Source organism: Protopterus annectens, chromosome 2.part2 (assembly GCF_019279795.1).
Source record: "Protopterus annectens isolate FY-2018-M chromosome 2.part2, PAN1.0, whole genome shotgun sequence".
NCBI lineage: Eukaryota > Metazoa > Chordata > Ceratodontiformes > Protopteridae > Protopterus > Protopterus annectens.
In genome coordinates, this window is record NC_056730.1 from 334,383,603 (window position 1) to 334,401,307 (window position 17,705).

Here is a 17,705-nt window from a genome sequence, read left to right on the forward strand (position 1 = left end):
TTATAGAAAGAATGGTTGGAAATGTATGAATTAACCTGGCAGATTAGGTTGAAAGTTGATTATTTATCCGGTCTAAATGACTGTTTCTGTTCAGAGCTATTTAAAATACAAGCAATTAATAACTTGAATTTGCAGCTAAGTAATCTGATATGGTGCCAATTGATTATTATTTGAAATGTTATATATTGACATTTTATACATACTGTAGACATGAATTTGGCTGTGTGTTTGGGATGAGGGTTTACAGTACAGGTTTATTTACATATTTATACTAATATTTTTTTAAATACTGACATTATATTTACATGTATTTTTAAATGTTTCTATTAATACTTTGATTTTAATAATGTTTTTGATTGATCTAATTTTATTAGGTGATTTTGTTAATTTGAATATAGCAATGGATAGGTTCTGAATAAGACTGTTTTAATTAAGATAAAAGTGCTTAAAGTATCCTCGCAACACACAGTGTTTTCACTTTTTTCTTTGGTTTACTGATTTTGATCAGGGCTGATGTGAATCCTAAGGGCAGTGTTTGTTTGCGTGTGTGTGCGTGTGTGTGTGTGTGTGTGTGTGTGTGTGTGTGTGTGTGTGTGTATATGTATGTTGGGGGAGCAGTGCTTTCCTATATCTGCTGGGATTGGGTTGCACTTAAGGTCTACCTCTAGTTTCCCCTCTTTTCCTTGATTATGTGGTTTGTGTCATGGGGGCAGATGTGTATAACATCTCACTGTGCCTCTGAGGAAGCTCACCCTTTCTCCCACACTGTCCCCTCTTAGCTTCGTAAAATACTGTAAAATATATAATTTTACAAAATGATGCTTCATATAGAGTAAATAAGGATAGAGAAGAATGAAGTTTGACAACTGTTAGTGCAAAATCCTTTCAGAAACCTAGTGATGAGATTAGCACATAGTCATGTTCTAAGGGGGCATGTTAAGAATGGACAATGTTAAAACAGACATCCTAGCAAATGTTTAATGGCTCAGAATAATGAAATATATATATGTGTGTGTGTGTGTGTGTGTGTGTGTGTGTGTGTGTGTGTGTATATATATATATATATATGTGTGTGTATATATATATATATATATATATATATATATATATATATAAATATATATATATATATATATATATATATATATATATATATATATATATATATATATATATATATATATATATATATATATATATATATATATATATAAAAAGCAGAAAAACAGCTCCAATACAGGAACCCACCAGAAATTAAACAACAAAACCATCGACCACTGTGCAGGTAGAAACGACAATAAGGCACAGTCCAGGAACTTGAAGCAGACGATTTTAATACAAGTAAAAAGCACACCGACTGAGCGCTTTCACCAGTGAAACTGGCTTCTTCAGAGTCGTATACACACACCCAGCATAGCTTCTCTTAAATACTCTTGCTAAAATACAATTAATCAGTTATCCAACTTGTTATTTGCTGATTAGCATCTTTAAAAAACTGTGTTTGTTTTTTCACCTTACTATCAAAAAACAAATACAATACTCAACTGTAATTTAAAAATTATACAATAAATTCAAACCTAACAAAAATATATCAAATATGTATATAAATATGTGTATAATACAACCAAACCAAAGACTATCCCACTTGCACTACCAAAACAGTATGGCAAATGTTATGTATATATATGACTAAATAATACATCAAATATTGTAAAAATATTGTAAAAATTTTATGCATGTACTTAAAGTACATTTAATCCTTGTTTTATACAACACATGACATATTACATCAACTACCCATGTAGTATGAATAATGTAATAAATTTCTAATATAATGTTAAAATCAAATCAAATAAAAAGTGCCCTATGTTTCAACAAAGGTTTTAAAGAAATGCATTCATTGAGCCCAGGAAATTTCGTGGCATTCAATCTAATCTGCCACTCCATTTCACGCAATGCAACACTATTATTTATATCACAATCCGTGTTTAATTTCTCCCTATCAACTATAAAAAATAAAAACTTTTTAAATTTGTGACAGTCAATAGAGTGTAAATAGAGAGCATTGTGTTCATCTTTCCTTCTAATAGAACTACAGTGCTCTCTTATTCTTTCTTTCAAACTTCTCGTAGTCATACCTAAATAAAATGCTTCACATGACATGCAGGAAGCAATGTAGACACAATTTCTAGTACTACAGTTACATAGTCCAGGACAGGCAATGGTACGTTTAAAACCAGCTACACTCAAATAGGTTCCCTCAGCAATGTACCTACATCCTTTATAACAACCACATTTGCTCAAGTGTGATCTCAAATGTCCGTTGTTGGTCTTCTCAAGTATGTCCTTCAAGTTATAACCCCTACCATAAACTATGACAGGAGCCTTGCCTAAGATAGATCTTGTATCCCTACTTAGGAAGTGTTCCCAAAGACTTCTAAGATTTGCACATAGTTCAGGTGCCCTATCATTATATTTAAGTATAAAAGTTGGGGCACCCTCCCCTATGTTGTTCTTTGTCCCTTTGCTGTTAATATCACTTGCCAAGGTTGTACCACCTCCACCTTTCAAGATTGGTGTATATTTATTCCTTCTCTTTCTATAAACCTCTCTTTTAATATTGGTTAACAATGCTAAGGGATAACCCCTTTCCAGAAACATTCCAATGAGTGTGTAAATTTCTTTCCTAAATGTTAAATCATCACTAATTAATCTGGATAAACAGACCATTTGACCTTTTACTAAACCTTTCCTTTGATGTATCGGGTGACAACTTGAAAAATGTAACATTGAATTAGCATAACTTGGTTTCCTGTATATAGTACTTATTAACTCCACTTCACTTTTCAAAATTTTAATATCCAAATAATTGGCAAAATCTTCATTCCAATTATAGGTAAATTTAAGAAAACTAGAACTCTCATTCAAGTGTGCAACAAACTCTTCTACACTATCTTCATCCCCCTTCCACAATATTAACAAATCATCAAGGAATCTGTTATACAAAATAATGTCACGAAACCTAGATTCAAGAATGTTCTCTTTTTCCCATGCCAAAAGAACCAAGTTCGCAAACACTGGGGCGCATCGTGCCCCTAAATCTACCCCGGTTAACTGTTGGTACATTTCCCCTTCAAACAATATGTAGTTGTTGTTTAGAATAAGCTCCATCAAATCATGACAAAGCTCCAGTTTTCCTATATCAAAACTAGGACTGGCTAATAAACTTTCATAGAATAGATCAAGACCCTGTTGGTGTGGGATTACAGAAAATAGATTTATGACGTCAATAGTCAAAAAACCAAAACTGTTCATATCAATACATTCCACTTCTCTTAGTCTCTTGAGACAGTGCCATGAATCTTTAAGGATATATCCTGCATCCAATAATGCTTTTTTACAATGTAAGTCAACATAAGCAGCCAAGGGTTCGGTCTTTGACCCTTTGGCTGAAACTATTGGCCGGAATTGTAAATGCTCCGTCCCCCTGTGTACCTTGGGTATCCCAAATAATCTTGCCATTTTGGGGTATTTAACTGAAAAATAGTTAAATTCTATCTCATTAATCATACCTTGGTATAAAGCATCAAGCAGGTACATATCAATTTTCCAGTATGCTCTGTTGACCTCATTAATTGTTACTCTATTATATGTACTTTCGTCACACAATATTTTCATCATTTGACAACTATAGTCAAATTTGTGCATAATCACCATCCCCCCACCCTTATCTGGTCTCATGCATCTATATTGTTTGGATAAAATAAGTTCATTCAGAAACATTCTTTCATCTTTAGTCAAATTGTCATTGTATTTCTGTGAACACATTTTCCTAAATTCATACTCCACTAAGTGTTCAAAAGCATTAAGCTCCATATTAGGGGGTGGTATAAATGTACTTTTCCTTCTTGGTGTCCTAGATTCCTGTTTATTGTTTTGTGTCGTCTCCCCTGGTCGAGCATTGGAAAAGTATAGTTGAAGATTTAACTTTCTCATATATAGTTTTAAACTAATTATTAACTGTGTTGTATCTATGTTGAAACTTGGCACAAATTTGTTACCTCTACTGTATATATATATATATATATATATATATATATATATATATATAAATATGGGTTCACTTTACATGCTTGAAATGCTAAACTATCGAATTTTAGAATTTCGAGCCTGTAAAGTCGAACGGACGGAAACTGCAAACCCGGTAATGTCGAATGCAGAATGTCGAACCTGCGGTACGGATAGCGCATTAGGTTAGTGTATTTTTTAGGGTTTTGGGGAGGGTTTGAGTGTGTTGGGATGTTTGAGGTGCAGGTTAGGGTAGGTGTTGTGCAGTGTGAATGTGTTAGTGTTGGGAATGCTGGTTTTTGAGTGTATGTGATGTGTGTTTGTGCGGAGGGGTGTGTGGAATGTGCGGTGCTGGGTTGTGTGTGTTATGGAGTGTTGTGCAACCTGGGAGTTAGTATATATAAGTAGGAGGGTGTGTAAGGCACAGCTCCCCACATGGGGTAGGTGTGTGTATGTGTTTGGTCTTGTGTGCATGTGTGTTATGTTTGTTGTAGGGAAGTGTTGGGAGGTATGTACGTTCTTGTATGTATGTGTTTTGTTGTGAGTGATGTGTGTTTTTCGGGATTTTGTAGATTCGCGATTTTGGGTGTCAGGTTTGTGTATGTTCAGTGTTTAGGGAATGCGACTTCATCGTTTTGTGATACTGAAATTCAATATTTCAGTATTTCTAGATTATGAAGTGAATCTATATATATATATCAACCTTTTTGTGGCAACAGGTGTAAGTGTATGACTACCGTACACATGGCCATGGGTTCAAATACAACATATTCCATACACTTTTAATGTTGTTTCACTTCCCATTATAGCTGGACAGACAGATATGTCTCTCAGAGGTTGCCACTCCTCTGGAATAGGCTACCAGTTCACATCAAACAAAGCTCCTCTATGACCTTGTTTAAGTGTAGCCTGGATGACTGGATTGGAAACTGTAAATTCCTGCAAGGGATTTCACCTATGACCCTCCTAGATATGGGCAGTCATTGCTAACTAAGATCTCGAGTTTATGCAAGATCCTTTAGAGTGGGTTTCTCTAGTATTATATTGGGTACACATGGCTAGACGTATAAAGACCTTTGGGTCAATATCCTATGCCCTCCCATGTAGGGTGCTGTGCCCTCCACACACCCCCAACTATGTATACTAACTCCAGGATCACACGACAGTGGGGAACAAGGCATATACCTGTTTGGACAAAATGAGTTTCAGTCAAATGTGTTTTCATTGAAGTGAGCTTTCAGTGAATTGTACTCAGAGAATTCATTTCCAGTTAAATGAGGCTTAGACGAAACGAGTTTCAGTGAAATGTGTTTTCTATCAAACACAGTAGACCCATATATACATATATAACACAAACACACACACACACACACACACACACACACACACACACACACACACACACACACACACACACACACACACATTGAAAAGTCCTTATTTTGGCCTGTTTCCTTTACCTGTTCATCACTCATCTTGTAGAAACCCCATGCTATGCTACACACAGATAGATAGATAGATAGATAGATAGATAGATAGATAGATAGATAGATAGATAGAGATCTATAAGGGTATATAACAATTTCTTGAACAAGAATCCATTAAAGCCAAAATGATCACATTAACAAAGACCAAACAAAAAGTAAAAAAAAAAATTAAAAAATTACGGAACTGAAAGTATTTTTAAAGGGGGCATTGCCCTCAGCACCCACTGCTACTTATATATACTAAGTCCAAGATCGCTCAAAAATTGAGAAAGGGCACATTCCCTAACCCCACTCAGTATAATCTTGTATAATGAGATCTACAAAATCCTTGATAAAATGCTCAACAAAACTCAACAAAAACACATAAAACCCACATATATATGTGTATATATATATATATATATATATATATATATATATATATATATATATATATATTTATATATACACACACACACACACACACACACACACACACACACACACATATATATATATAACACAGAAAGTGAGAGAGAGATTGATAATACAGATGGATAAATGTGTGTGTGTGTGTGTGTGTGTGTGTGTGTGTGTGTGTGTGTGCTCACGTGCACGCGCGCATTTGTGTATAAGTGTATCTGTATTGTTTGTGTGTGTAATTTTTGTTCAAGGCTATGAATTATAAGGTAACATTAATTATAATTATATTAAGTTATAAGGGATGTAAGAAAGCAGTAGCAGTTTAATCCTGCTGTGACTTATGCAGACATGTTACAGACTGGCTGCAAGATCACATTATCCATTTCAGTATGTTTATCTTTTCCCCACAGTTGTGCAGCAGGTGAGTTAGTATATTTATGTAGGACGATGTGGGATTGAGGTTCCACATGGGGAAAAGCATGGTATGCCCTTCACAATTTTTTTTATGTTTTGTGTTAGTTGATGTGACTAATGTTGCTTTTTTGATGCTTGTGGGTATGACATCTGTGCCTTTCTTGTACAGATATGAATCTTATAGGATTATACACTGTCTAGCTATTGCAGTGAGCTATGGACAAGTGGACCAGGTAAACATCTAATCCGAATAAAATACTTTAAGATTCATAATATCTTAGTAATTATTTTTTTATTGTAGCTAAAGAGACTTCTTGGATGTTTTATGATATCAGATATGTGGTTGAACTCAACAGTTATATTTAGCTTGTGCTTTTCTAGTAATCAGCTACTAGAAAGTAATAATGAAATGCATGTGTATTGCCTGAACCTACATTTATGAATTCAGATGTCCTTGATTTTCAAGGAAGCTTCAGATTTTATCTATAAACTTTGCTTTTTCCCCTCACAAAATGTATGATTCTGTGAAACAAACATGGAAGAATATCATTTACATCAGACTAAAAAAAAAAAAGAAACCGAAGTCCATTATTATCATAAGATCATATAAAGTTACTAAGCTATTGGCCCTGAGGCCCTTATAAGCCTAGCCAAGAGTTTAGCCCATGTTTGGACAAGTCAGCACCTGATGCCCCTGTCCAGCAGGGACATGGGTGGAATCCCAGGGATGTATTTTCTGTTTCCCCTCCAGTTATCCAGTTTGTACTTAAAAAGGGGTAAAGACGTACTCTGCATCATGTGGAGAGGGAGTCTATCCCACAGATGGGGAATTTCTGGGACACAAATCTGTCCTGCCAACAAGTCCTATTGATGTCACAGACCAGGTTGAGGCCATGCGTGTGGGTTACTTGAGTGGAGATTGACTTATGGATATGCAGCAGTCCCATCAAGGCAGGGTCCGAGATCGCCTTGTATGCCAGACATAGGTCACCTCTGAGGAGTCTGTATGAAACTGAGTAGAGGGATAGGGCTTTTAGCCTATCTGTGTATGGAAGATTTTTGAGGCCCTGGAGTCTTCTGGTAAGGAACCCCTGCGGTCTGTCTAGCTGCTGCATGTGCTTTGTGAGGTACATGCTGAACGGGACAGTGTACTCAATAACGGGCCTTATAAGGGAAGAATACAGGGATGTTATGATCTCCTTGTCCCTGGATGAGATACACTTACTTATGAGGTGGGTCATATAAAAAGCATTCCATACAACGGAAGCAAGATGGTGGTCAAAACTCCTGTTACTATCACCCTGGGTGCCCAAATCCCTCATGATTGATTGTGGACTTAGGACATTGTTATTAATGTGATAATTTGTGGGGATGTCACTCTCCCCAAAGGGGATGATGATGTATTTTTTAGTATTCAGCTTGAAGCCATGTTTCTGGCACCAGTCATTTGTTTGGGTGAGACCATCTTGGAGGATGTCCACATCACTAGGGGAATTGATGAAAGCGCCCAGCTTGCAGTCATCTGCAAACCTGTTTCATCATAACCCACTGGTTTTGACCTGCACCTCAAAAAAGTATATTCAAAATAATGGAGGCCCCAAGACTGAACCCTGGGGTACACCACTTGTTACGGGTCTACTGCTTGAGGTGAGTTCCCCTATTTTGACTAGGTGGGTTCTATCAGTGAGCCAGCTAGCTACCCATCTGGTAACATATAGAATGATGCCTAGTTGAGAGAATTTATCTATTATGCTGAGTGAGGGAATAGTGTCGAAGGCTTTGGCAGGTCAAGCAGGCTGTGTGCACTGTCTTCCCCTCATCCATGGCAGGTTCCTATTAGATGACTAAAGATGCATTCGTTCGAATGCATCTTAGTCGAACTTGAAAAGACGAAAAGGCAAAATGACGAAGCGGCATATAAGCAAATTCTTTCCCTGGGAAAGAAATCGCTTGGCCATGTCCATTACTTTGCCATTTTTGTCACTGTAGTACGAGCTCAGAGTTGATATATTTAAGTAGGGGGTGAAGGGGCACAGCCCCCCACTTTATGTTATGTTTTAAGTGGGTTTTTTCTTTGTTTTTTTTTGGAACAGCGATTTTTTTACCCTTGGAAAGAAATCACTATTCTAAGCGTTCGAGTTTGTAAGCTTTCACTTACATGGGGTTGATAAATCATCATTCGCTTTTCGATGATTTAATATAGACCCTCCATGGCTTAGGTGACTGTCTGAAAGAGGTCAACCATATTTAACAGACATAACCTCCCCTTGACAAAGCCAAACGTTGTGGGATCGAGTGTTTGTAGGTTGCCTATGCCCTTGTTAATGAGGTCCATGATAATCCATTCCATGGCCTTGCAGATCAGGCTAGTTAGGCTGATGGGTCTATAACTTCCTGGATCAGTGGATGCTCCACCTTTGTGCAAAGGCATGAAAGTGCCTGTCCTCCACTCAGCTGAGACAAAGCCAGTACTCAGGCTTTGGTTGAATAGGGCGCCTAATGGTGCTGCAAGTTCCTGCCTGAGTTCATGTAGGATGCAGCTTGGGATGTTATTGGGTCCCATGGAGGCTGTATTTTTTGCCTTTGAGATAGCAACGATGACCTGTTCCCTAGATATAAGAGGAAGGGGGCAGGTACTGGGAATGTCCTGATTTACTGATGGGGTGGACAAAGGGGTGAAGTTTTCTCTGAATCTATCAGCCAGCAAATTTGCTATATCTATGGCATTTGTATATGTGGTTCCCCTGACCACCATTTCATAGGTTCATAGGTTCATAGGTGTGTACTAGGCTAATGGCCCTGGAGCCTTTACAAGCCTAGCCCATAAGATTACCCAGGCATCGTGCCACCCAACCTTAGTTCCCAGTGCCCCTGTCGAGTAAAGCCACTGGAGAGATTCCCTGGGGTGAATTTTCTATTTCCCATCCACTCATCAAGATTTCTCTTGAAGAGGGCCAGTGAGGTGCTCTGCTTGACATGTATGGGAAGTCTATTCCATAGCATGGGCAGTCTCTGGGTTATGAACATATCCCTCCAGCATGTTCTGTTGATTGTGGTAATGAGGTTGAGGTCTCTGGAGCATGTGGTGTGGAGGGATTGGGATTTCTTTAGCTGTAGCATTTCTAACAGAGCTGGGTCAGACATGGCTTTGTAAGTCAAGCAGAGATCGCCTCAATGTAGATGTGGCCAATTTGGTCTAGAAGTTTGCTTTGGAGGATTTCACTACTGCTCATATTTGCCTGTTCAGGGTAAGGAGAGATTGCTTCCAATTGGGCACCTGCTCCTTCTTGTTCCTGGACAGCAATTTTTTCCTTTTCTTACAGAGTTTTTTTATTGCAGATGTCCACCAGACAGGTTTACTCTTCCTTGCGGAGGATGATTTAGTCCTGTCGGATATTCCTGATTCCATGCATCTATATAAATGATCGTATAGTGCTCTGGTATAGCTTTGTATACTGATGCCAGTTCCTAGAGAGCAGGAGGGGGCTGTGAAGCTGTTTATACCATCCCTCAGGAGGCTGTAATCAGCTTTGGAGAAGGTTTTTTGTTTGACCATAGCTAGAGGCAGGTTGGGGGAGATGGTGATTTTGAAACTGACCACTTTGTGATTGGATCTTACCAGGGAGGATGAATCTGCAGGGATGCTGCAGTGGTTACTCATGTTGGTTAATACCAAGTCCAAGATATTATCACCTCTTGTGGGGGTATCGACTAGCTGCTCCAAAGCATCTGCATTGACAAAATTGAGAAATCTCTGGGCATTTGTGTTCTGGAATGAATAATTCTTCCAGTCTATGTTTGGCTAGTTAAAGTCACCCAGAATCAGGGTAAAGGGTTGAATCTTGATAGATTTGAAGAGGTATAGAGAGGAAATTAGGGCATTTTGAGTCAGATTTAGGTATGATTTCAATAGGGGTCTTGTCAATGGTTAGCTGCACCTGGAGTGTCTCCTTTGCATCATACTGTTTGACCAGATTATAAAGAAAATGCATGGTAATATAAATCCTCTTATTATATCAGCTTTCTAAATAAGTAACAGTAATATTTATAAAGTATCCCTGACTTTGATTGCACATTTCTGCTGGTATAATCTTTAGCCCCACACAAAAGTGTAATTGCATGTTAATCAAAAAAATGAAAATGGTGTAACTACAGACTTACTATCATAAAAAGTGGGACTTTTTGGTAAGTTTCATAGCATGCAACATCATATGCCCCAGCTCTAAAATATCTTACAAAAAAAAATCAGAGTCCTTTTCTGGGATTTCAGTGATATAAAACAATCTAGGCTTTTGGAATAAATTGAATATAGGTTCATAGGCTATGACTACACAATTTGATTGGGGAGATCATTTGAAAATTATCCACTTCTGTTTACACTACTTGGTACCTCTTTTCATGATGGTTGATGAATATAGGATCACAATAGCCAGTGTTCCTAGATTAAGGCTTCAGTTATGCTGTTCTTAATTTCAGAGTTACTCACCTAATTGCATTAAACTGTCATCAGTTAGGCAATGGTTAAACAGCAGGAACTTAAGGTGTGTTAGCTGATGAAACTGCTGTACTATGGAGCTTGCAACTGCAGTTATTCCATTGCCCATTGGAAGTTGGAGGACTTCAAGCTGGTTAAGAGACTGCAGAGCTTTAGCTGTAAATGAAATGAACAATTTATTTATCAAATTAAGGTTTTTCTAAATGGTGTAACGTAACTTTACATTTTCATCCCATTTAATTTATTCTGAATAGTTTGTTGTCTTACAAACCACTAAAATATCCAAAATGGTCATAACTTGCATTGCCATTGAAATTAAAGACATCCTTTTTTTTGGCAAAGAGATTTATAAGTAGACATGAGCTGAAATGGCAATACATAATTCCAAACATCCAAGAAATGTGTCACACAGGCAGATTGCAGGCAATAAGAGCCGATAAAACCAGGAATAGTCCAAATGTATGCTTAAATTCAAGCCGACACGTACAGTTCCAAAATTCTTCTTTTATTCAAGTCAACAAGTAGACAGGTATAAGCGCTTTCATTCTGAGTAATATAAACAGAAACTTCATCAGATACAATTAATTACAAGGAAATTGCTGTTTTTATATGAAATATTTCATGACATCACTTCCTCAATTAATTAGGACCTCTGACAAGTCAAGAAATCTTCAAAATAAGACGAATATGCAAACATGTAAATATGAATGCAAATATAAATATAAATGAGCAGATGTCAATACCCTAATAAAACCGTGCATCATAAAAGCATATATAAAATCTTTATAAATATTAAAAAAAAAAAAAAAAAAAATATATATATATATATATATATATATATATATATATATATATATGTAACCAATTCGAGGCTAGACAAGTAAAATTCATGTGCAAAACAACAAACAATGCATAAAAATCAATTTTATAAACAAAACCCATGCATCTAGGTGATTTGTTTCAACTATTAAGAGCCTTTAGTTTAAGCAAACAACTGATCGAAAGACTATCATTTAAACCTGGCCAATGGATGGCATCTAGTCGTCATTGCCATAGCAGTTCAGCTTTTTTGAGCAAATATGGCCAAGCTGCCCCCCTGTTATGTCTTTTTTGGACTTCAAGTACTACAAATTTAAACTGTTGATTGTTATGTTCACTGATGTGTTTGATAAGGGCGCTTACGTCACTAGCAATGTTTTTATGTGGGAGAAACTGAACGCAAACTAAAAAACAGACTTGGTGAACATATTAGGAACATTAGGGATGCTAGTGTCAAAGATCAGTTTGCATTCTTATTAAAAATAACAAAAAAAAGATTCAAGCTGGAATTGCTTGTTTATACCATGGTTTATTAATTTAAAACTATAGATAAGCACTTTAACCCTTGTCAGAACTTCATTAGAACATACTTGTACATATATACAATGTTCTTTTTATCAAATGAAATGGGATAAAAGGTTTTATTTATAAGCCCCATTTAATTGCCATGTTTTTTGGCATTAGCGTTGCTGTGGGTGGTAGGAATGTAAGAATAATTTACTTATTGTGTGGAGGGTTGTGATTACTTTTGTATAAGGGTTCTTGTACTTTTTATGTCAGTTTGTGCAATCAAATAACTGTGAAGGAAAGGATGATTTTTTTCCCTTTTCTGCACTGATGTGCAGTCTTGGAGTTGTTATTTTTAAGTAGCAGGGGAAATTGGGGGTACAGCCATACACATAGGGGTGCAGCGGGGCTTTGTAAATTTTGATAGACTGGGAGTCAGTGCTTTTTGTTTGATAGTTTGGCTCAAGATCTGCTTACCTTTCAGTTTTTTGTCATATAGATAGATAACTAGATAGATAGATAGATAGATAGATAGATAGATATGGGTATACATCTATAAGTGTTTTGGTGGGATTTTTTTGTGTGACAGATGGTTGCTGGTGATGAAGTTGAGAAGGCTGAATATAACATAATTTGATATATTTCACTTGTTTTACTGTTGCACGATTGTGGAGTTGGTATATTTATGTTCCAGGAGCTCCAGATTCCATGTTGTGGATGTGGGGGTTAAGCTTCCCACATACAATTAATTATTTTTTTTTGTTTTTATGGTTAGGTGCATTATGTTCACAAATATAAGTATATTCTTTACATTTGCAATCATCGTTGATTTTTTTTTTGCTTTAGATGTTTCTGATTTATGATTAAATGGCACATTCTGTGATTTGTTCTAGCTAATTTTAATATTCCTATCTCATACACCAATTAGTTAGATAGTATACATAGCTGATATAATCAGAGAGGAAATATTGATTTGTTATGTTATAAAACTGCAAATGGTTTCTTGGTTTACAGTTCAGTTTCATATAAATTGTTCTAGTGGAACAGTCCTTTTAAGTGCTAAAAGGAGTTTTGATTGTATTGCTTCAGTTAATACTGTTATTTTATTGGTCTGTGGTAGTACACTTGATTCATTGGACGAGATTTTTTTTATTAATTATTTTAATATGTTTTAATAACTATCTATTAATTAATTCTTAAATGTTGTGGGTCTTTCTTATATACAGCTATAACACTTTCTGATTATTAAATGATATCATTGCAAATTATGAAATAGTAGTCACATCATATATTCACTGTTTATTATTAATAATCTTTTATCACTGAATGTATAACTTGCATATTTGTCTTATGGAATCTGAATGGAATACAACTATATAATCAAAGGAAACTTTTATCCCATTCTTTTACAGATCAAAAGCCAAATTGCCTTTAACCAGGAAACCCATATGCACTTCCTTTTATAGGTGTCCTGTCCCTCATAACTCACAAACAATTACGTCAGTGAATAATGGCAGAAATAAACATTTCATGCTGCAATAACTGATGAGTTAGTGTAGTGAGTTACTGTTGCTGCTTTATATGTCAAAGATGCAGAGTTCAAAACTATCCCCCTTTTACTTTATATATATTTTTTCTATAACACTTGGGTACTATTATATAATTTCCCCCAATGTCTAGTGGGGAGTAGAAGACTAATATCCTCTGTGTCACTGGCAAAGGTACAGAGTTTGGATCTTTTTAGTGCCTTTATGGCATAGCATGCAAAGTATTCCTGCTGTGATGTGGCATCTTTTGTGCTAAACAGTATTCTGTTCATGTTCTAAGTATCGTTAAAGCATAAGGTAAAGAGAGTTGTCCTTGGTCTCTAGGTTATTCCATGATATTTGTCTTTCATGCTGCACAACAATTCTTCTGTTGCAAGTTCATAAGCAGATATACAGCATTTAGGCCAAACGGCCATCTAAGAATGTGGATTCAGTCACTTCACAGGAAAACACTTTTGGTCCAAACCAAATGTCTTACTTCTTATTAAAAATCAAAAGGGACTCAGATTTTCTTATAACCGATGAGAGTCTATTCCATAATCTAGGAATCATCTGGAGTATATATTTTGATCTCAATGCAATTCTAATATATTTAATTTTAAATGTACAACTTTTATGTTTGTGTTTTACTATTATCATTATTAATGATGTCAAGCATTGTTTAAAGCAGTTCATTACTGAAAACTTTATAAGGCAAAATAAGTTCCCTCAGAGATATCTACAATGTACTGAATACAATTTCAAATGTACACATCTCTCTTCATAAGTTTGACCTTTAAATAATTTAATTCTCTTTGTGAACTTGTGTTGCACGCGTTCAACTTTAAACAACCTTTATTGTATATGCAAAAAACATTATTGTAGTAAAACAATGGTGTTATACATGATTTATACAATGTTACTATGTGCTGGTCATCCCTTAAAGAAATACTTTTAAGCAACAAACATAATTATTTCAGGGCTTTAGCAGTAATTTCATTAACATGCTTTGTTAACATTAATGTTTTTGAAATTAATATTCCCAGATTTCTGTAGTTGGCATTCTCAGTTAAATGTTCATTATGTAGCATAATAGGTTCCCTTTTAATATTCTTACTGAAGTATATACTATTACATGTATCTATACTGAACTTTATTCCCATAGTATAGGCCCAATATGGTATTTCAGTCATATATTTATTCATATTTTTGTAATCTTTATCTGAAGTAAGAACAAACCCCATCTTATTGCCATCAGCATATTTATTCTGTTCAACCATGGCTTATTGCCAAGAAAGTGGCAAAGATGATATTAAACAGAAGGGGTCCCAACACAGAACCATGTGGAACCCTTGCTAACAATTGGACAATAATCAGAACTATGTCCTAAGGCTATAACAACTTACCTCCTGTCTGATAACCACTCCATAATCCAGTTGATAAGTTAAAGATTTAATTTATCTTTAAGAAGGATATCATGTATGGCTTTATATGGTAATATGTCAATGGCCTTTGCTAAATCTAAAAATATGACCACTACACATATACCTTGATCGACATGTATCAATATGGCCATAAAATTCAATTAAGTTGATTAACATAGATCTTCCAGTACTAAAGCCATGTTGATATAAATCATACAGATTATTGGATACCCCATCTTGTACAATAAATTCAGCAAGGCACCTTTAAAAATATTCCCTAGTACAGATGTTAAACTTACAGGGTGATAATTATTTGTATCTGTTATTTTCCCTCTTTTATGTATTGGACTAACAGATGATAAATTCCAGAGCAATAAAATGGTACAAGATCTTAACAAGGCATTAAATACTTCAGTGAAAGGGATAACTAATACATCATTGACTTGCTTTGATAAAAGATTCATCTTTTGTTAAGGATTGGATTTTCCATAAAATTTGAACTTTGAGGACCACCTAGTTAACATCTTTCTAGTACCCATACTTGCTGTATTTTACTGCAATCATAAATGGAACATCCATTATTTGCTACTGACTATGATTTAGGAGAAGCGTCTACACTGTTTGTTAATATAGAAGATTTATTTAACAACGGTAAACCTGACTCAGAAATAGAGGTGAGGTCTCTCAAAGGGAATACACTACTTTGCAAAGAAGATGAATTACCATCTGAAAAGGATTTTTTTACCAGTGATGCACTTTCTCTTTGAGTGTCTCAATTTAATTTTTTTTGTATATTTTTAAATGGTTAAGTTTGTTTTTCCTTTTCTTGGTAACTAACTTAATATTATTACCAACTTCTATTTCAATTAAACCTTTGTCAAAATTATGACTGCCAGGATCAGTGGCATTACCCACTAATTTTTCTAGTGAAACATTAACAGTATTACTACTTAGCAAGTTAGCTATACTACTAGTAGCACCACGGTCTTCAATCCAATTTTTAATAAAACTAAATATAGTAGAAATTGCTTTACTATTGCTGCAGTCACACAAAGTTGCTGGATTAATAAGTTTGTCCTCAGTCATTTTCCATTCATCTAGCTTAGTACAATTAACACATTTCAAATCTACATATTCATTTTTCTACATGTAGTCTACATAAAGAGTACTCATATAATAATCATATTGCAGTAGATCTTGCAAGGCATCTGTATTTAAGTTATCCATTTTTAAAAGAGACCAATACACTAGATTACCAAATCCTACATAGATAGCAAATAATGCTTATACTATTGTTGCAAACATCTGCCAACAATATGGCAAACAAATCTATGTATCAGATGAAAAATAAAATTCAGTTACTCAACCCACTTAATGCCTGGTCAAAGACAAGTAAATATTTAAACCAGTGTTACTAACCTTATCCAGTACTAAGGCAAGTATCTCAAATAATAAAACAGATATACTTTTTGATGTCCCAGACAATATAACTAAATGAAAATATTTCCTAATAGAGCAAATTTACCACCCTCCACAGTAACACAATCACGCTGTCATGCAAAGATGCAGAATGTACATCTTTGAGATGATGCAAGACACTCAAGACTGCCCAAGAAGGCTGTCCTTTAATGTAACAAGGGACATCTCTAATTAGCTGTAGGAGACATTAATAACCACTAGACAAGCAGGAAATCAAAATACTAAAAATGTAGGTGTTCCTCATGTCTTAATAAAAATGGAGGGAGAGTGCCCAAAGTAAAAGAAACCACTCTTTGTCCTGAAAAGGACAGAGTGTTGAGCACGAATAAAACAAAAACAAATCATTCTTTAAAGAAAGGTCTGATGTCTAGTGTCCCACACAGCCCATGTCATCTTTCTTATTTTTTTTCTAAGCACCTTTAAGGCATGATATACAAAGTGTCACTGGAATCCAGTGTTTTCCCCAACAGTATGCAAGATTTGTTTGTTAGTCTATGGGAATGTGCAGGTATGACAGCTGCTACACCCCCCCCCCACACACACACACCTAGCTAACCTACTCCCTCATTAACTGCTTCCACCCACTTTAACCTCCCAGGTACACACATTATCACATATATGGTTTGCATATGAATCCACACACATACACACATGTTCATATACACCAACACTACATATCTCCTAAACTTTCTGTACTTACCTCTAGCATGATGAGTGAATACGGCCATGTTCATTAACATGAGCAGCCATAAACAGATATGTTACTTTACTCAGCTGAGTGATTCTAAGAATTGTTCAGCCATGTAACAGTCTTACCACAGTCATTTTTGGGAAGACCATATAATTAATTAGCATATGGCTTCCCCCTGGATGCTATATTATACCCGATTTATGATTATGCAAAATATGTGCCTACCTCAACCAAGAAGGTCACATAATTTTGCAATTATTCTACAAAACATTGTGTCTGCTATGCAGATGCTGCAGCTATCCTGGGTCTATATTACAATGTCGAACTAAAACAAGTTTGACTGTTGTAATATCAAACCCTAAAGTGCAAAAGTGGAAAATAGCGAAGGCACGG

The 17,705-nt window shown here is 35.7% G+C and overlaps 1 protein-coding gene across 1 annotated transcript in view; it reads right to left on the reverse strand.

Annotated features, from left to right (window-relative positions):
* The window catches only part of LOC122795624 (baculoviral IAP repeat-containing protein 1-like), a 799,118-nt gene that overhangs the window by 52,966 nt on the left and 728,447 nt on the right, over window positions 1–17,705 (reverse strand). Inside the window, exon 9 of the mRNA XM_044063892.1 lies at window positions 10,858–11,022. Within this exon, the coding sequence (XP_043919827.1) occupies window positions 10,858–11,022 (165 nt within the window). The remainder of the gene's footprint in view (window positions 1–10,857; window positions 11,023–17,705) is intronic.